At 49.5% G+C, this 18,573-nt stretch overlaps 3 protein-coding genes across 5 annotated transcripts; 1 reads left to right on the top strand and 2 right to left on the bottom strand.

Annotated features, from left to right (window-relative positions):
• Positions 1–4,962: 4,962 nt before the first annotated feature.
• Positions 4,963–11,577, bottom strand: Zmynd15 (zinc finger, MYND-type containing 15). Of its 3 annotated transcripts, none has more exons than NM_001105800.1 (14): positions 11,050–11,577; positions 9,956–10,537; positions 9,044–9,278; positions 8,799–8,954; positions 8,401–8,561; positions 7,497–7,649; positions 7,094–7,174; positions 6,825–6,941; positions 6,650–6,738; positions 6,463–6,561; positions 6,166–6,319; positions 5,993–6,051; positions 5,648–5,808; positions 4,963–5,266 (listed from the first exon to the last, which is right to left on the bottom strand). In NM_001105800.1, the coding sequence occupies exons 2-14, from the start codon at positions 10,533–10,535 to the stop codon at positions 5,095–5,097; spliced, it is 2,217 nt and encodes a 738-aa protein (NP_001099270.1). In that variant the 5' UTR covers positions 10,536–10,537; positions 11,050–11,577; the 3' UTR covers positions 4,963–5,094. The 3 variants fall into 3 exon arrangements, with proteins under 3 accessions (NP_001099270.1, XP_006246724.1, XP_006246723.1); XM_006246662.5 differs by having other exon boundaries at positions 4,979–5,266; positions 9,956–10,565; positions 11,050–11,190; XM_006246661.4 differs by having other exon boundaries at positions 4,979–5,266; positions 9,956–10,565; positions 10,986–11,115.
• Cxcl16 (C-X-C motif chemokine ligand 16) lies at positions 11,459–16,054 on the top strand. Its single transcript, NM_001017478.1, has 5 exons — positions 11,459–11,814; positions 11,997–12,135; positions 12,347–12,429; positions 14,718–15,119; positions 15,328–16,054. Exons 1-5 carry the CDS (start codon positions 11,745–11,747, stop codon positions 15,375–15,377), a joined length of 744 nt encoding a protein of 247 aa, NP_001017478.1. The 5' UTR covers positions 11,459–11,744; the 3' UTR covers positions 15,378–16,054.
• Positions 16,055–16,834: 780 nt separating this feature from the next.
• Med11 (mediator complex subunit 11) lies at positions 16,835–18,453 on the bottom strand. The gene is made up of 3 exons (NM_001399586.1): positions 18,308–18,453; positions 18,031–18,161; positions 16,835–17,286 (listed from the first exon to the last, which is right to left on the bottom strand). The coding sequence occupies exons 1-3, from the start codon at positions 18,390–18,392 to the stop codon at positions 17,149–17,151; spliced, it is 354 nt and encodes a 117-aa protein (NP_001386515.1). The 5' UTR covers positions 18,393–18,453; the 3' UTR covers positions 16,835–17,148.
• Between the last annotated feature and the right edge of the window lie 120 nt (positions 18,454–18,573).

Raw genomic sequence — 18,573 nt, 5'->3', positions numbered from 1 at the left:
CAAAATATATTTTCCAAATATGGTCTCTTTTTTCATGGATGCTATTTTTTAATAGTTCTGGTAAGTTTTAGCATGCATGCATTTGGTAAATAGTAAATGAGCAAATGAATGAAATAATAAAAAATGATAAGTGCCTAAAGAAAAAAAAAGAACAAGGGGTTGGGGATTTAGCTCAGTGGTAGAGCGCTTGCCTAGCAAGCGCAAGGCCCTAGGTTCGGTCCCCAGCTCCGAAAAAAAGAAAACAAAAAACAAAAAACAAGGCACGTGATAAAGAGTGGTGGTGGGTAGACAGCCTGGCATGGCGGGGCCTACCTGAAATCTGCAGGAGGACCCACAGTTCAAGGCCAGCCTGTGGTTATAGAGCTGAGACTCTGAGAGAAAGGGAAAGAAGGCAAGAAGGGTAAGAGGGGGAGAATGGGGCCGGGGTGGTGCGCCTGATTTTAAACTTCACCTAGATGTAACTTCTTGTCATCTGTCCTAGGTGCTTCACCTCCTTTTCGTTTGTCTCTAGAGCCTTTGCACGTGCTGTTATGACTGTCATGTTTCTCCTCTTCCCTGGTGTCCTTACGAGGTCAGTTCCTCCTGATCATCCAGAGGTTGTCTTGGAGCCTCCTCTATTTCTCAGAGTGTAGTTCTTTCATTCTCCCACCAATCACTGTGATTTCCTTGTCTGTTTTGTCCAGTCATGGCCTACATTAAAAGATACATTTTCTATCATAATGTAGCACATATAGGTATGTGGGGACATATGTTGCATAGGCAGGTGAACTGGAATAATATTTTTTACTAGTACTACACATAGTATACATTGATACTTAATTGTATTCTATTTCATTAGATTCTATTTCTTTTAAAAAAAAGTCTCAGTTGACAATGTTGGTACAAACTTTAATTCCAGCATTTGAGAGGCAAAGGCAGGCAGATGTCTGAAAGTTTGAGGCCAGCCTGGTGGACAGAGTGAGTCTATAGAGTCAAGGACAGCCAGGGCTACATGGAGAAACCTTGTCTCAAAACACAGTAATTAATTAATTAATTAATTAAAAAAGTGTCAGGTTGCTTAAGCTAGCCTGAAGTTAAGCTAGCCTGAGGTTAAGCTAGCCTGAAGTTCTATGCACCCGAGTGTGACCTTGGACTACAGGTCTTCTGACTATTAACCTCCCAGTTGTGAGGATTACTGGGGTTTGCCACCATATCCACTGAGGATGTCTTTTGAGACCTATTACTTGGATTTCTGATTCACACAAGATATTATAAACTCACATTTTCAAAATTCTACCCTAGAATAGGCCAACACCCCTTTTCTGCAAAAGGCCAGTTAATATTTCAGCTTTTGTAGTCACAGGGTTTTTATTGTAAATCATGTTAGACTTTTCATTGACATCGCAAAATACCGGAGTAAACAACTAAGGGAGAGGGATTTGTTGCTGTTGTTGTTTGGGGCTTGCAGTCTCGCAGGTTTCTGTCCAAGAGCTGTGTCTCCGTGGCTTTTGGGCCTGAAATGAGGCAGATCATTCTGACAGAGAGCATCTGGAGCCGGTCTCCTCACCTCGAAGAAATCAGGAAGCAGAAAGAGACAGAGAGGGGTCTGGGACAACATGGCGCCCCACAGATGTGTCCCCACGGACCTGCCTTCTCCAATAAAGCTCTGTTCCTACTTCTCACCATCTGGCAATAATTCAATCTTAAGAATCTATCAAGCAATTCATTGAGTACATCAGAGCTCTGGCCACCTGATCCCTTCCAAAGTCTCGTCTGAGACTTTTAGGGAGACTTCACACCCAAATCACAGCACCGGTATGGTAGTCAGGGTTTGCACTTGTGTTCTACAGCATCAGATAACACACAGGGTGATGCTTGTGGCTCTGTTCCAACATAGATTTATGGACACTCTAGCTTGACATTCACATAATTTGTACAGTGTGAAAATTTTGTTTCCTGGTTTAGTTTTGTTTCTTCCTCCTCTTCCTCCTCCTCTTCCCCCTCCTCTTCCCCCTCCTCTTCCTCCTCCCCCTCCTCCTCTTCCTCCCCCTCCTCCTCTTCCTCCCCCCTCCTCCTCTTCCTCCCCCTCCTCTTCCTCCCCCTCCTCCTTCTCCCCCTCCTCCTTCTCCCCCTCCTCCTTCTCCCCCTCCTCTTCCTCCTCCCCCTCCTCTTCTTCTTCATCTTCCTCTTCCTCCCCCCTCCTCTTCCTTCTCCTTCTCCTTCTCCCCCTCTTCCTCCTCCTCCCCCTCTTCCTCCTCCTCCCCCTCTTCTTCCTCCCCCTCCTCTTCTTCCTCCTCCTCCTTCTCCTCTTCCTCCTCCTTCTCCTCCTTCTCCTTCTCTTCCTCTTCCTTCTCCTCCTCCTCCTTCTCCTCCTTCTCCCTCTCTCTTCCTCCTCCTCCTTCTTCTCTGTCTCTCTGTCTCTGTCTCTCTGTCTCTGTCTCTCTGTCTGTCTCTGTCTGTCTCGGTCTCTGTCTCTCTCTGTCTCTCTCTGTCTCTCTCTGTCTCTCTCTGTCTCTCTCTCCTCTTCCTCCTCCTCCTCCTTCATTCTCAGGACTTGACTTCCAACTTGCTGTTCTCTAACTTCAGTCTTCTCAGTTTATGCTACAAAAGGCATGAAACCATGCTCAGGGGGAAGTGAATTCATAAAGGGACAGTTTGCTTATGAAACTTGGTTTTGGAAACAAGGTTTTCTCTGTGTAGCCCTGACTGTCCTGGAACTCACTCTGTAAGCCAGGCTAGCCTCAAACTCAAGAGATCCACCTAACTCTACCTCCCTAGAGCTTCCATTAAGGTGTGTGTCACCACTGCCTGGGTATGGAACATTTTTATTACAAAAGGACTGTGTCTGTTCATGGGAGAAAAGTCAACAGGTCATAGAACAAAATGAAAATGAATAAAGAAATCTTTGGCTATCCCACGGCTTGCAGATAGCATATCTTTCCCTGCTTTGTTTCTTTGTTTGTTTAGATTTTGGCTGGGAGTTTGGAGGTTGTTTTTGGGGACAGAGCACTGAAATTTTGTTTCCCTTCAGCCTACCAGAAAACTCTCTGGCTACAGAGACTGAAACAAGTTGAGAGTCTACAATGGGAAGAGAGCGGAAAGCGTGGGTGTGTAGGAGGAGTTAGATAAACAGTATAATAAATTCCCAGCCCTGTGCCCCACCAGACCTTTAGAGACAGAATTAGTACCCACCCTTGGTCTGTGTGCAACTAGACTAGGAATAACAAGGGGAAATAAAAGGTATTTCAGGACTTGGGGGATGTGTCTGTCTAACTATCAAGTATGACTCAGGAAATGCCTCCCTCCCTAAGGAAGTGAAATAGTAATTGAGCAAGAAAATGGGAAATTCCATAATGACAGAATGCATATTGTTATTTAGAGGTGTCTGGCTTGAGGGGACGGAAGAACTAGACGTCACAAGCTTAGCTGGTAGAAGTTGGCAAGAATGATGTGAAAACAGACTATCAATCGGCTAGATCTAATGACCTGTTTATGGAAATTAAGTACATGAATAAAGGCAAAAAACACCCTGAGGAAGTAATCAGCCTGAATGAGGAACATTTCGGGGGAAAAACTGATTCAGGTTGTCATTGAGTAAGGGCTGTGAGAATGAGAGAAGAGAGAACTGTTATGGACTGAGAGACTTGAAGAGACCTTATCTGTGTATACCTGTGTACCTGGTGTACAGGGAGGAAGAGGACATCAAATCCCTTTGAACTGGAGTTACAGATGGTTGTGAGACACCATGTGGGTGCTGAGAATGGAACCTGGATCCTCTTGCAAGAGGAGCAAATTCTCTTAACCCCTGAGCCATCTTTCCAGGTCACCCCAACCCTGTCATTCTTTTAGTGAGGTCTCACTACGTACTTCAGGCTAGAATTTGTGGAGATCTTCCTGCCTCAGTTTTCCAGATGTTGGATAACAGGCATCTGCCATCATACCTACCTCTCATTATTTCTTGATCAGAACAAACCAACTTTAAAGGCATATTTGAAATAACTGAAGGAATTTTTAATGTGAACAGGACATTATATTAAGAAATTATTGGATTTGGCAAGATGGCTCCTCAGCTAAAGGTACTTGCCCCAAAGAAAGGAATAACTCAGATCCTTTCCTGGGACCCACATGGTGGAAAGAGAATACCTGGTATCTTTTTAAAAAGACTGTAGCATAGAGTGTCCTAGGACCGAAGGGAATCCTCCTGTCTCAACCTTTTGAGTGCTGGGATTGTAGGAGTAAGCCACCACACCTGGCTTTGGGAAGTTTTCAGCCACTCTGCAATGCTAATGGCATGGAGATGTGTGGATGCATGTGCCCCACTGGTGGGGGACAGCTTCCAGAAACTGCTTTTCTTCCATATGGGTCCTGAGGATTGAACTCCGGGTTTTATTATGCGTTGCAGCAGGTGCCCTTACCTGCTGAGCCATCTTGTTTCTGGAGATGCTATTATATTGATACAAAAAACAGTTGCTCTGGGTTGACTACGGAGAAATCTTGTAGAGCCAGGCTCCATTTGCATGATCCTGTTGTAATATAGCTCATCCCATCCCCGTGCAGTTATAACTACTTTTCTATTTCTATCTAGCAAACCTCACTTAACCTAAGAAAGAGAGGTCACCGAAGGGATGTTGGCAGAGAGGTCTAGGTTCTGGTCCGGTAAGATTGCGAAGAATGAGAGAGGCGGAGTTTGCCCCCTGAGGTTCTTAACTTACTCCAAACCAAGTACGGATCAGGTCCCAGTCCCGCTAAGGGAAGCCACTTTGATCTCTCACTTTCTTGAAGAGAGACTTCGATGTTACCAGTCTAGAAATAGGACTTATCAACATATAAATGGGGCGGATTTTGGGATTGCCAGGGAAGGCTGTACACCCTACTCGCTGCTACCTGAGGTAGCAGAGTGAAAGGGGCCCGGAGAAAGTCACTTCTAAATCCTTTATTTTCCTTCCCAGGAAAATGGCCCAATCACGAGGATGAAGTTAAAGGGTCAATAACTCAGAGATTTCAAACAAGGGATTTTATTTAACCTTTCGTGTCCCGACAATTAGTCCTCCCCGGGCCTTGGAATGTTTTCCATTAGGAAGCATCCTTGGGAATGGACTGCTGCCAACTCCGCTCTCATCTGCGCCGGCGGGGTCCGCGTGCAGCTTTCTTTTCTCCTCGGCGCCTTCGAGCCGGGACAGGAGGAGCAGCCGGAGTTGGGGGTCGAGGTGCAGGGCCGGGAGCTGAGCGAACTGTGCCGCCTTGGGGTGGCTTGTAGACCAAATGGAAGATGAAGGCGTTGCAGTACCTGCCGGGGTGAGGGCGTGGTCAGGGGAAGGGCCAGGCGAGGTGAGGCTGCTCAGTGCAAGAAAAAGCTCCAAGGCGGTGGCGGTTGGGGGCTACTCAGAGGGTAAAAGCACCTACCGCTGAGCTCGCTGCCTGAGTTCGATCCCCAGGAAAAAAATAAGTCTTTTCAGGAGTAGGGTGAAGAGTTAAGAGATGTTGTGAATTGTATCTAAAAGATTGTGTTGGAGGTTGTCCAGACTGGCAAGGGAGTGGGAAAGTAGTGAAGACAGAGATGGAGACTTGTAAGTCGGGCGAAGAGAGTCCCAGGAATACAGAGACCTTTTGGGATGCAGAGTGCATAAATCGCCAGTCAGGAGAGCAACAGGCGGCCTTGGACCCTTACCACGGCATACAGTTGTCAGCTGCTCTAAGGCGGAATGGAGAGCGGAAGGGGTTGGGCTGTGGCGAGCTGGTACCCCCTCCTGTGGCCACCGCCATGGTCTGATCGTCCATCACACAGCCGTACTCACTGCTCTCAGTGAAGAAAGCTGGCACTCGGAGAGACTGAGGTTTGGGTGGGCCCTCAGACACTCCCCGGGTGGTTCCTTTTCTCAGGTACATCCCAAGCCCCACCCTCCCAGAAGGGACCAGGATGCTGGAGAGGTGCTCCCCAAGTCTATGGAGCAGTTCAGGGGTGGTGGAAGGAGCCTTTAGAGAAGGGAAGGAGGTGGGAGGTGACATTATCCACCTGTAACCGGGGTAGAGAGCTCAGCCACGTGTCCTTGAGACCAAAGCCGGAGTTAAATCCTGCCGAGAGAGGATGACACTGGCCTCTGAGGTCTCTCTCTCTCTCTCTTTTTTTTTTTTCTTCCTTTTTTTAAACCTTTCCCAGATCCCCATCTGTGAGCCCCAGGCTCTTACCAATAACCAGGTCAGGCTTGGGTCCCTGGAGCAGGTGATAGGGCCTGGTAGACACCCTGATTTGAAGATCTCTTCGACCCCCCTTCTCCTTAGTCCCAGAGCTGAGCCGTGCTGATACTCCAGAACCAGGACGAACAGAGGCCTCAGGGCCATCCTGTGGGGCCAGGAGTGGTATGAGGAAGCCACAGGATAATGGAAGCATCAGGAAAAACAGAGGAAGGTGGAGGGGAAGGAGAGGGTCCCACCGGGAAGCTCCCAGAGACACAGCTGAAGAGCAGGCCCCTCTCTTGCTCTCACCCTCTGCATAGTAATATGCTGCTGGTCACTCTCAGGTGGCAGGCTGTCACCCACAAACTGTAGCTCCAGGGCCACATGGGGGAGAAGGACCAAGAGCTCCTTAGAGACAGAGAGAAGGTCAGCTCTGGGTCTCACCCTACGTTCACATCCATCTTTTCAATGTACACTTTCCGGGTTGGAGACTTACCCAAAACACCATGACGAGATCGAATTCCTTGCCAGCCTCTACCACGTGGATCTTTAGGGACTGCTTGTTCTGGATGTTGAGCTCAGGGACTGGTGAGAAAGAACTCATTTAAAAATATGGGTTCCCTTATGGCCACAACTGTGCCCCACACCCTGGACTTACAGGGTGAACTTACAGGACTGGGGTACCAGGTGGGTGATGACATAGTACACAGTCAGTGGGTAGGTGAGAAGCACAGCCACCGGGGAGTCCAGGCTAAGGCCCCGCCATGTGTAGTAATCCTGCCAAGAACCTGGGGAGAGTGTCTTGATGGGCCATGGGACCCCAGGCCTGGACCCCATCCTCTAATAAGCAGTCCCTTTGCTCCAGTACCAGGCTTTGTCTGCCACCCCCTCCAGGACCTCTCTCTTAGCTCCCAGTTCTTTCAGGATCCCTCTGGCTCACCAAAGAGGCTCCTGGGTGGGTCTAGGGGCACTGGAGGCATCAAGGCAGGCCCATCTCCCTGCAGAAGCTGGTAAGGATCACCTGAGAGGGTGAGGAAAAGCAGTGCCCAGGGGCCTGTAAACTTCTACCACCCTATCTCCCTGCTCCACCCACAAGAGCTGTGCACCCTGGGAGAAGGCCAGAAGCTGTAGTAGGATTGGAGTTAGTCTAGGGACAGGATTACTGGATGGATCAGGCAGAGAGGACTCCCCTGTAGTCTGGAAAGGCTTGAGGTAGTCCTGATTGTGTTAGCACAGGGTTGGTGTGTGTTGGAAGTAGTTATATGGGACTTGGTTTATTCCCCCAGTCCCCAAACCTTCCCTCTAGGCTTAAGAGTCCATTCCTGGCAAAAGGCCTCACATACCATTGAGAAGGCAGCTGAGGGATGGTGTGGTTCCCCAAGGGTTCCTGGGAGCACCAGGCCCTGGAATCAGCATGCTGAGCTGGGTCCAATAGCCACGTGTGAGGCCTCGAGAGGCCAGGAAAGCTTCTTTGTTAAAGGTCTCACTGGTAACCTCTGCAGGAGAGGGGGTGAGGACTGAGGGCTTGGTGGCTATGCCCCAGGACTTTCCCTGACATCTGCTAACCCTGAGATCCCTGACTGTCGGCCTAGGTGAACCTAGGGTGGAAACTTTCATTTCTGAGTGCCTGCCATGTTTCAGGCACAGAGACTTCTATTCCCCTTGAAATAATTGTGATTTTTAGAGTTGCTGGTATTTCTCTTTTGCAGATGAGAAGACTTGGGTTTGAAGAATTTGTTTTGAGACAGGGTGACATTGTATCACAGGCTCATATGTAACTCATATGTAACAGAGGGTGACTGTGGATACCCCTGTCTCCACCTACAAAGCAGCGTTGGGTTACAGGTATGTCCCGTCTGGGCCAGCTGTTGCTTTGTCTCTTTGTCTTGTTTCTGAGACAAGGTCTCGTGGCACAGGGTGGTCTGGAACTCCCGATCTTCCTGCTTCAGCCTCACGTGTGCTATGAGTGTGCTACCATGCCTGGCTTAAGTGACATATTTGAGGTCACGTGACCAGATAGTGGTAAAGGTGGGCAGCAAGCCTTCAAACATCCTAGTCTCTTTCAGGGACCCTGTCATTTACTCTTCTGCTTCAGGTACGGTCTCTGATCCCTAACCCCAAATACACAGCACCCAGCTCTTATCCCAGGGATGTAGACTTCAAACATGTATCCTTCAAGCCCTGGATCTTGTCTCAAAGACCTGGTCCTAGGGTCCCCTCCCTGCCACTTTGGCCTTCTTCTGGTACCTGCAGTGTAGGTGAAAGGCAAACTTGCCAGTTCTCCTGCCCGCTCCATGAAAGCTGCAAGCCTCGGGCACCAAAATCGGTGGCTCACATCATCTGGGCATCGCCGCCAATCGGCCTGGAGGCAAGCCTCTCCACAGTACAAGACAGCACTGCACTGGGGGCTGGGGGACATGGGGGGCATAGGCACCTAGTATTAGTTTTCATGTCCTGTAGGCTGTACATCTGCCTGTATGCTGTTCATGCTCCTTATATTGGGCCTTTAACTAAGAGCACATAATTTGATTTTTCTACCCTTTCATAACTCCCACCGCCATCTGCTGAGACCCCCCACTGGTCTGGCTTCCTTCTCTACTTGGTTTGGCCAGCTGCTGAAGTCTCCAAGCCCTGTGGGTGCTCACCAGGGTGTCAACTTCACTTCAAAGCTGTGCTTGTGACACACGTGGCAAGTTCGAGCCCGAAGGGAGGCAAAGGTGAAGCCTGGCCGAGGACCCCATGTCCGCATTGGGGTTTTTGCTAACTTCACACCCAGCCTTGGCACCAGGCTCTCTAGCTCTCTGTATGGGAATGAAGGTGGCATCAGGCTAAAAGGGTTCAGGAGTTCAGATCCCACACCCGCCTACCCTCTGGTACTAGACTTCTGTACCGATGCAGATGGGCGTCTCCTACGGTAAGCTGCCGGGGCTTTCGGGGGTCCCCAGAGCCCATAGGGCAGGCCATGCTATGACAGAGGAGAGCATAGGCCCGAGGCGCCAGATTCTCAGTCCCTGGGCTCTGGCCTACACTCCCCTGGGCTCCGTCCATTAGCAGATCAATGCCCAAGATGGTGCCATGCTCATCCGTCACCAGTAAAAGGCAGGAGAGGTGCAGGGGGGCAGCCTCTGCGGAAAGACGGAGAATTGGGGGAGAGAGCTGGGGCCAGATAGTCATAGTCAAATGCAGCAGATTTGGATGCCTTGAGAGGGCAGGTGAGTGACCTCCATGAGTAGAAGGGACAAGATAAAAGAGGCATTCCCTATCGAATGGGGACAGACAACATACAGGGCCAGAATGTAAAGAAAACAGGAACCAGATCAAAATCTGGCTCTGCTCCTTCTTTCATTTCACTTATTTTTATTTTATAAGTATGGGTACTTCCTCTGCCTGTATGTCTGTACTCCACACGCATGTAGTGCCTGCAGGGGCCAGAAGAGGGTGTTGGATCCCCCTTGCAAGTGGAGTTACAGAAGATGGTTAGCACCATGTGGGCGCTGCGAATTGAACCTAGATCCTCTGGAAAAGCAGGCAGTGCTCTTAACCTCTGAGCCATCCCTCCAGCTCTAGAACCTAGATATTTTCCTTAAGATGCAAGGTTTCTGGATTTTTGTTCCCTACAGTGCTTAAATATTGACTCAAATTACAAAACAAAAACACACTGCGGTAGATGAAAACAACCTCCGGCATCAGGTTTGCATGAAGGTTACTGGTTCCTGGCTCCCCTTTGGGTTTTGAGTGACGGGGAAGGACTTCAGAAAGGTGTCTGGACAGGGAACAGGGCGGGGCCATCCTGGGCTCTTACCAGTCTTCCGTCCTTTCCTCTTTTCAGGCGCCCTCTCATCCTCTGCCCGCTCCTCTCGGCAGCCTTCATCACAGCTTGCCTCCTGTTGGGTCACCTCAGACTCCTGAGCAGGCTTTACTTCTTGGGGGAGTTCCTTGCTTGGAGGGGCTGGCTCCCCACCCTCCTGCAGTTCCACCTTCTCTGTGCCTGGTCTCTCCTCTCCATGCTCCTCTTCTTCCTCCTCCTCCTCCTCCTCCCCTTCCTCTCCATCCTCTAGGCTGACAAAACTGACATAAGGACTCAGGTCTCTCAGGTGAAGTGGAGGTTCGTCTCCCAGGAGCCGGGAAGCCCCTAGGCCTGGCCCAGGACCTGGCTCTGCACCTTGCCCCAGGCTGATGCCCACACTGCGGTTTGGTAAAACGTGGAGCACCCAAAGGGCAGGGTCCTGAGGCAGCCTCCTTATCTGAGACTCCAGTTGACGCCATCGGCCCTCAAGGCTTGTTCCCATGGTCCCCCTCTCTGCCACAAACTTGCGGAACCAGCCAAAGAGAAGAGCAGCAAAATCGAGGAACTCATCTCGGTATCCAGACACAAACTCCATGTCTTTAGATACACAGGGCCTGGACCCAGACTGAGCAGAAAGGGATATATGATAACCATGAGGATCAGGGTAGTGGTGGGTTTGGGCTGGGTCACAAAAGGGAGAACGGTGTGGGCTTGAGGTAAGATCTACATAGGAATATTAGGAGCTGAGACTAGGATTTGCAGGGACGGGAATGGAGGGAGGCTAGATGGGAAAGTGGATATTTAGGGTTAAAGGGGAGTACTCAGGGATGAAATTGTACCTGGGGCACAAAACTCAATGACTCAAATCCTAAAATGCGATTTGAATTAAGGGAAGACATGAGGTAAGGCTAATCTTATAGAGAAAGGCTTGCTGAGAAAGGTAAATTTGGGGGTCTGTTGGTCTGTGGGAAATAGAAGTGAAAGTAAGTAACGAGGCATCTCTTGGGTCTGGATCGGTTTGGTGTGAGCCCCAGTTAAAACCCACCCCTTTTCTGGCCGCTCCTCTCCTCCGGTACCTACAGCCGCCACCACTTTTCGAAGGTAAATACCTCGTGCTGGAGGACCGTCGTGACGTCAGGGCCGCCCGTGCCCACAGCTCATAACTTCAGTGGCGCGCTTAGGGCATCTGGCAGTACCTGGCCAGGGCGTGGACAGGGCGTGGACACTCCCACAGTCCTGGGGATTTGTTTGACTGCTTCACCTTGGCCATGTGACTGGATCCTACTGAGACTCAGCGGTCCAGGGAAGTGAAAGCATCTTGGAGCCAGAGGAAGGATCTAGAGGGTAAACCACTTTACAAACCAGCAGACAGACAGATGACCGCTCAAGAGGACTGAAATCCCCGAACCCAACCGAGTCATTCTTCCGGGACCACTGCTTGCTCACTCGGATTCTTCTGGCTCTAGCCCAAGTTTTCTTTCGGTTTTGTCCGATAGTCTTGGCTGACCCTACTGCTGGCCAGGAGTCTCGAGTCGGAAGGAGCTCCGCCTTCCGGGGCAGGGATGTGTGTGTCCCCCGACTGGGAGCTGGGCGCAGCGCGGGCTCCCCGGTACTGACCAGACGGTCGGTTCAGGACAGCGCGCGGGGGACAGAAGGCGCCACCACCTCGCGCCCCCTCCCTTCCTGAGCTTGGCACAGATCAGCGCCTCCGCAAAGCATCAGCCAGGGTGAAGTGAAAGCAATAGAGAATCTGCTGGATGTCGGCTAGGTGACCTGGCCTCAACAAGCTCCGCAGCGGCCTGAGATGAGGCGGGGCTTTGGACCCTTGGCCCTTACACTCTTCCTTTTCTTCTTTGCGCTGCTGACTCTGCCAGGTTAGTCAGGGGGGGCGGGACTGGAGCCCCCTATGGAAACCGCGGAGGTGCACTACGTCCGAGGGATTAAGAACTCAGCCCTGAACCGTCAAGGGCTGCAGCGGTGACTAGGGAAAGTCTTGTCTGAGACAAGGGCAGATTCCTCAGTCTGAAAAACCGAGGCTGATTTCTTTTCCATTTAGGCGATGGCAACCAGGGCAGTGTCGCTGGAAGTTGCTACTGTGATCGTACAATTCCTTCTGGCACCCAGATACCGCCTGCTACTTTGAATCATATGCGAAAATATCTGAAAACGTTCCATCGCTGTCAATTCTTTATCAGGTACTGTCTCTTTCCTTTCCCCGGGAGGGCAGAGTTGTAGAACCAGCAATCTGAATACCCGGTCCAAGTCGGGGAGCCTAGCTCCTTTCTAGCTTCGTCTCTCTGGGGATTTCCAGCCACAGTGCGGCTCACCTGTGACTTCACACCTTTGGAATGAGGAATGGTAGGGAAAGGAAGGAGTGGCCAAGAGACTAGATTGACTTTCTTGCAGGTTCCAGTTGCAGTCCAAGAGTGTGTGTGGAGGAAGCCAAGACCAGTGGGTCCGTGAACTAGTGAACTGCTTTGAGCACAAACGTGAGAGCCTTTTCTGTCCTCCAGTGGGCCATCAGGGTTCAGGCTGCCATCTTACCATTCCCTTTGCCTCTGCCACACAGCACTTTTCCTATTTAAAATCTTTTAAAAACTTTCGCTGAAGTACTGTCACTTAAGTCAGTGTTTTCCCAATATCATTTACTGTCATCTTCCTGCTTTTGGCCAATTTGTCCTACTACATATGCTGTTACTTAATATTTTCTTGAAGTCACTGTTATAAACTGTACTTAAGATTGGTCAAGCTAATCTGCCCCTGATCTATCTCTCTGCTTCTTAAACATTTTTAGACAGGGTCTAACTAAGTTGACCGGGATGGTCTCCTCCTGTTTCAACCTCTCTAGTAGCTGGGATTACAGGACTCTGCAACAGGCTTGGCTTTACCTGCTGTGTTCTAATTGAAATCACCTGAAGGTACTATTTTCACTTTCTAATACTTTTTTCCCCCAAGCATACAAATCTAATTTTCTTTATTTAATCTCCATTAGTTTAAATCTTGGATGGGTACAGCATCACACAGGATCACACGGATTCTGTGTCCAATGGCCTTTGCAGGAAGGTTGCTTTGGAATTTGGCACAAAAACCGCATCACTGTTTCTGTGGGTCCCAGTTACTTTTCCCCAGACCACTCTGGTTTTGTTTGGTTTGCCCCAGATCACTCCTCCAGGAGTCACTGTATTTTTTTTTTTTTTTTTTTTTTGCTTTGAACACATAAGAACACCTCTTGCGCTCTTGTTCTCTCTTGCTCTCTTTCTCTCTAACCCCCCCCCCCACATACTCATGGCTGGCCTCTATTCCCCCACACACACACCTCCACCTCTCTCTCTCTCTCTCTCTCTCTCTCTCTCTCTGCCTCTACGACTCTCTTAACTCCCCCCATGCCCTGAATGAACTCTATTTTATAAAAAAACAAAAACAAAAACAAAAAAACAAAACAAACAAACAAACAAAACCCACCTCTTCCCTAAGTAGAACTCAGTTTCATCTCAGGCATAAACACCTTCAATTTTAAGAAGAGCTGTGTGCTCTCTTTGGTTCCAGAGACCTCGCTTGTAGCCAGCATTGTTTGCACCACAGCCTTCCAGACATACTTGCTTTTTTTTTTAGAAGTCCTGTTCCCAGCAGGCCTCCAAAAGTGCACTCACGAGGCAGAGACAGGCAATCTCTGTAAGTTGGAGGCCAACCTGGTCTACAGAGCTAGCTCTAGGATGGCCAGGCTACACAAAGAAACCCTGTCTCAAACAATTAGTTTACCTGGTATCAAAGGTACCCCACTGCCTTTCAGGCTACAGAGACTACATTGTATTCTTCAACCCTCTCAGATACCCTAGGCCTTTTACTCTGAAGAGAGTCCCAGAAGGCTGTAGACGAGGGGTAAAGGACATCTAGGGTCCCATGCAGGGCAGCACACCTGCTTGTCCTTGTGACTGCATCCAGTGGTTTGTGAACTTCCTTGCCCCTGTCTGTCCTCTGCCATTGTCTTCCGCCTCTGGCCTTCAGCTACCCTGCCTCAACTCTTTTTGGACAACACTGGAGAATGAATCCAGGGCCTCATCTCATACATGCCAGGCAAGAACTCTGCCACTGAGCTGTATACACAGCTGTTCAAACATCATCAGCTACCCATGCCCTTCCTTCTCCTGGGGTCTGAACATGATACCCAAATAGGGAATTTTAGTAGTTGAGAGACCCAACAAAGCAAATCACTCTGACTTTCCTCCATCGTTCTCTGTGATAGCTGGCCATAAAGGAATTCTATGACATCACCTGAAACGTGGGGTATAATAAAAACTTTATGCTATAGCAGTCCGGGCCAACAAAGAGGCCAAAAAGAAATCTGACAAGGACTCACTGGTCTCCTCCCTGCTTTACCCTGGGATTGGAGTTGGACTGGAGGTTTGATCCATGCTACATCCCAATGCCTTCCCTTGTTCATTACACTAGTCAGAGCCCTTTATGACCAGTCATACTTCTGTACAACTGTCCTCTATCCCTACTCTGGTCTAAACACAATACAACTCTCCCTGTGCTCTATTCTGAAGGGTCCTGGGTCCTCCCATAACACTTTGGCTGAATTTGTTCTACTTTACTCTTCTTAATTTGCTTTTCTTTCTTTGGGGGTTGGGGGAGCAGTGGGTGTGTGTGTGCGCATGTGTGTGCATATGTGTGCATATGTGTGTGTGCCTGTGTGTGTGTGTGAGAGCCTTGATGATGACATGAGGAAGACACTTCTATGGCCATTCTAACAGCTGATCTTTTGCTTTCTCTCCAGAATGTGGAATCGGTCATGGGCAGAGTTTTCACCACCAAAAACATGTGCCTCAAGCCAGTACCCGGATCCCTGAGGCCACAGAAGGGAAACCTCCAGACACAAGCACGGCTGTACAGTTTCAGAGCACCCAGCAGTCCACTTTTCCATCTGGAGCACCATCCTTGAACAAAGAGCTCACCCGCCACTGGGAAACAACCATTCTCCCTTCAGGCTATGGTCTGGAGGCTAGGCCTGTGGCTGAGGCAAATGAGAAACAGCACAAACAGCAAAAAGAACCAGGAGCTGGTGCTGGCACACAAGCCTTGGTGCCGGTGCTATCCCTCCTGGCCATCGTCTTCTTCCTCGTGGCAGCCATGGTCTGTGTGCTGTGCAACAGGAGAGTGACTCGGCAGAGCTCTTCAGGTAAGCGGGACTCTTAAACCTCACCCCCACCGACCTCGAGCCTTCCTGGGAAGGCTGTCTGCACCATGGGCTGTGAGGGAAGAGTCAGCCAGAATGTTCTAGGCATTGATGTTAATATCTAGGAATGTGATTCCCCAATTCAGCTCATGTCCTGCCTCAATTCTCCTTCATCTCTGAGATCATCTACCCATGTCTTTATCTGTCCCAGGTTTGCAGCTCTGTTATACACCTGTTGAACCAAGACCCCAGGGCCTGTAGCAAGAATGGAAGCTCGTGAGAGATGATGTGGGAGAGGTGGCAGACAGACTGGCAGGCTAGGCTCCATCAACGAACTGAATCTGAGCTCATTTTTTCTGGTGATGTTTTGAATCAAAGTAGCCATTATGTAATCTAGGACAGCTTTGAACTACAGAGCCTGTGCCCCGACCTCCTAGATTCTGGGATTATAGATATATCCTACTGCATCTGCCCTCGTCTACTTTCATAAATAAGGTATAAATTTTCAGGTTTTTGTTTTGTTTAGCGAAGATCTTATTTAGCCCAAGCCAACCTCAAATTCCCTATGTATCTCTAGGTCCCCTGCCTCCTTACACACTCACTAAACGCTTTTCTTTTTGGTTTGTTTGAGACAGGGTTTCACTATTCAGCCTTGACAGTCCTAGAACTCAGAAAGGTCTGCCTTTCTGCAGTGTTGGGATTAAAGGACTGCCCTTGGGAAACCCTCTTTACAACTAATAACATCTGCATAGCCCCTCTGCCCTAGCCTTTCCCCTGCCTCTAATAAAATGTAATACTCTCAAGTATGTGGTCCAAAAGTGCAGTCAGAGGTGGAGTGTAAAGTTCGAGGTTCAACCTGCCCATTAACAGATTAATTTTAAAAAGTGTCTGCTTTTTACATTGTGTAACAATAAACTGGACAAATTCTATGTTTTTAACTGTAATACTAAAGATTACTTTTAGAATTACTGGCTGAGGGGTGGAGAGATAACTCAGCAGGTTAGAGTAATTGTTCTAGACTCTAGAGGACTCACATGGTGGCTCACAACCATCCGCAACTCTGGTTCCTGGGGATTGACATCCTCCTCTGACCTCCACAGACACCAGATATGTACACGGTGCACATATGATAAAATTATTGTTCATACACATAAAATAAACATAGGCGAAATGGCTTTTTTAGAATCATGGACTTCTGCAGATGCTGGGTCTTTGTCCCTTCAGAACTGCTGATGGTGTCTCCTGGCCACAAGTCTCTCTTCAGACTCCGTCAGCTGTTCTCCAATCCCACACTGAAAGCTAGGGCTTTCTCACTTCCCCTCCTCACAGCCGCTACATTGATGCTGTACAGACTGAACTAGACTCAAGTCCTCAATCTCTCGGGTCCCTCACATATATCCCAGAGAGAGAGAGAAAGAGAGAGAGAGACAGAGACAGAGAGAGAGAGAGAGACAGACAGACAGAGACATAGAGAGACAGACAGATTCAGAGACAGAGAGAGAGACAGAGACAGACAGTCTGAGCTTTATAAAAAAAAATTACAGGTTTTATTATTGAGACACTTAGTTCCTGTTTTGTTTCTTCCAATGAGGAACGTAAGTTCTCTTTGAAGGAGGGTCTCTCTATGTACTTAGCCCAGGTTGACCTCAAGCTATAGCAATCTTCCCACCTCTGCTTTCCAAATACTGGAGCTACAGGTGTGAGCCACCATGCCGTGCTACTAAGAATACATTTATTTTTATTGGGCCAAGTCTTCTGAAATGCCAGGGAAGGGTGCACACGAGGAAGTGGGTTGGAAGTTGACCTCTGACTCCTGTCTCAGCTTGCACAGTGGAAAACAGGGCTGTCTTGCTGGAGGAGCCAGAAGAAATCTGTGTGTACACTTGGGCTTTGGAGTCTCCAGTTCTGCTTTCGGACTCGTGGTCCTCATCTGCCCTGAACCAGTAGGGCATGTAGATATTACTCTGTTCCCCATCCTACCGGTCTCTGGGTTCTGTCCCAAGGTGCAGTTCACACTCTGGATCATCCTGACTTAGTTCTCCAGCATCTGTTCACAGGTTCTTGCCACATCACTGATCTTGAGGCGGGCGTAATCTACTCGCTTGAGAGCCATTTGACAGTCCTTCCTGGAAGAATAGCTGGAGCCCTCATGCGGCTGCCCTGTGGCCACCTACAAGACAGATCAATCAGTGGAGCACTGCCTCTCTCGACCACCCATAACCAGGCAGTATTAGGTCTCTGGTCTCATATCTTTCCCTAGTCTGACCTACATTAGCTGTCTAGTAACTCAATGTTCTAAGGCAAAAGACCTAACCTGTGTGAGCCTCATCTATGAACGAGGGACCACAGCAAGTACTTCCTAGAGTTGTAGGATAAGACACTGCAGAGTGACCAGCACACCACAAATGCTAGTAAACAGTATAAGGACTCTGGAAGCCACTTAGTGCTGTCCCTTTCCTTAGTCCCCAAGCATATGTGGCCTCACACAGGACACCATGCCAAGTTTCTGGGAACAAAGTTCAATAGTTTCAGCTTTGCTTTTATTTATTTATTTTTGTTCAGTACTGGGGCCTCTTTATGGTAGGCAAGTGCTCTCACACAGAACTCCAAGTCCTCTTTTTTACCTATCTACTGGGTCTGAATTGCCCAGACAAGTTTTGAACTTGTGATCCTCCGGCCTCAGCCTTCTGAGTAGCTGAGAATACAGACCTGTGCCACTAGGTCTGGCTACGGTATTGTTTATACACCCTGGACATTTTTAATCCTTCGCTTTTAGAAGACTAAACCAGCCCTGAAATGCAAGTGCCAATCGCGTAAAAGGCAGAGTCTTACCCAACTAAAAGCTCAAGGAATCCCTAAGGCTAGGGCGGTGCTGGAGAGCTGGCGTCCCCGCCCAGTACCTAAACACACCCACCTGGGTGAGGTAGCGGATCTGAGCGGACAGCTCTGCCTCCACGTGCTGCACAGAAGCGGTGAAGGCTGCCGCCTGCCGGTCTAGGAGACGCTCGTTCGTTTTTTCCTTGGACAGTTCCAGGATTGCTGTTCCTGCCAGGGCGGGTAGAGGGCGGTATTAGACTCAGGCTGGAGACTTAGCTCCGCCCTAAGGCCAGCATTCAGTGTCCCGCCCCAATTGCGCGCAGAGTCCGGGGCTGGTCTTCTCCCCCTCCCGTCCGCTCCTCGCTTCCCGAAACCTGCGTTCTGGAGGATGGCGCCGATTTCGCGCTCGATGTCCTCCAGGGCGCGCAGCCGCTCGTTCGCCAGGCTGTAGGTAGCCATCGTTCCAGTGGAAAGCCCCGCAGGCTGTCTTTTGCGAGGTGCGGCGCCAAGGCCCGGAAATGCCTGTTATTGTGCGCCTGCGCAGAGGCCACTGTAGCGAACACTACAATTCCCAGGATGCTCAACGCGCTTCGGAGTCTACCTGGTCTAGTCTGACTGCCAGTGCTCTAATGCCAGGCCA

This window comes from Rattus norvegicus, chromosome 10, assembly GCF_036323735.1.
Source record: "Rattus norvegicus strain BN/NHsdMcwi chromosome 10, GRCr8, whole genome shotgun sequence".
NCBI classification, from domain to species: domain Eukaryota; kingdom Metazoa; phylum Chordata; class Mammalia; order Rodentia; family Muridae; genus Rattus; species Rattus norvegicus.
The sequence above is the reverse complement of the archived record's forward strand: the minus strand, read 5'-3'. Positions and strand labels throughout refer to the sequence as shown.

Coding starts and splice junctions, on each gene's coding strand:
- Zmynd15 (NM_001105800.1), bottom strand. CDS start 10,535: ATGGAGTTTGTGTCTGGATACCGAGATGAGTTCCTCGATTTTGCTGCT. Junction 7,175..7,496: donor CCTCAGCTGCCTTCTCAATG/GTATGTGAGGCC, acceptor TCACCCTCTCAG/GTGATCCTTACCAGCTTCTG. Junction 6,052..6,165: donor CAAGCCTGACCTGGTTATTG/GTAAGAGCCTGG, acceptor CTCTCTCGGCAG/GATTTAACTCCGGCTTTGGT.
- Cxcl16 (NM_001017478.1), top strand. CDS start 11,745: ATGAGGCGGGGCTTTGGACCCTTGGCCCTTACACTCTTCCTTTTCTTC. Junction 12,136..12,346: donor CGCTGTCAATTCTTTATCAG/GTACTGTCTCTT, acceptor ACTTTCTTGCAG/GTTCCAGTTGCAGTCCAAGA. Junction 15,120..15,327: donor GACTCGGCAGAGCTCTTCAG/GTAAGCGGGACT, acceptor TATCTGTCCCAG/GTTTGCAGCTCTGTTATACA.
- Med11 (NM_001399586.1), bottom strand. CDS start 18,392: ATGGCTACCTACAGCCTGGCGAACGAGCGGCTGCGCGCCCTGGAGGAC. Junction 18,162..18,307: donor CGCCATCCTCCAGAACGCAG/GTTTCGGGAAGC, acceptor CCGCCCTGGCAG/GAACAGCAATCCTGGAACTG. Junction 17,287..18,030: donor AGATCCGCTACCTCACCCAG/GTGGGTGTGTTT, acceptor TCTGTCTTGTAG/GTGGCCACAGGGCAGCCGCA.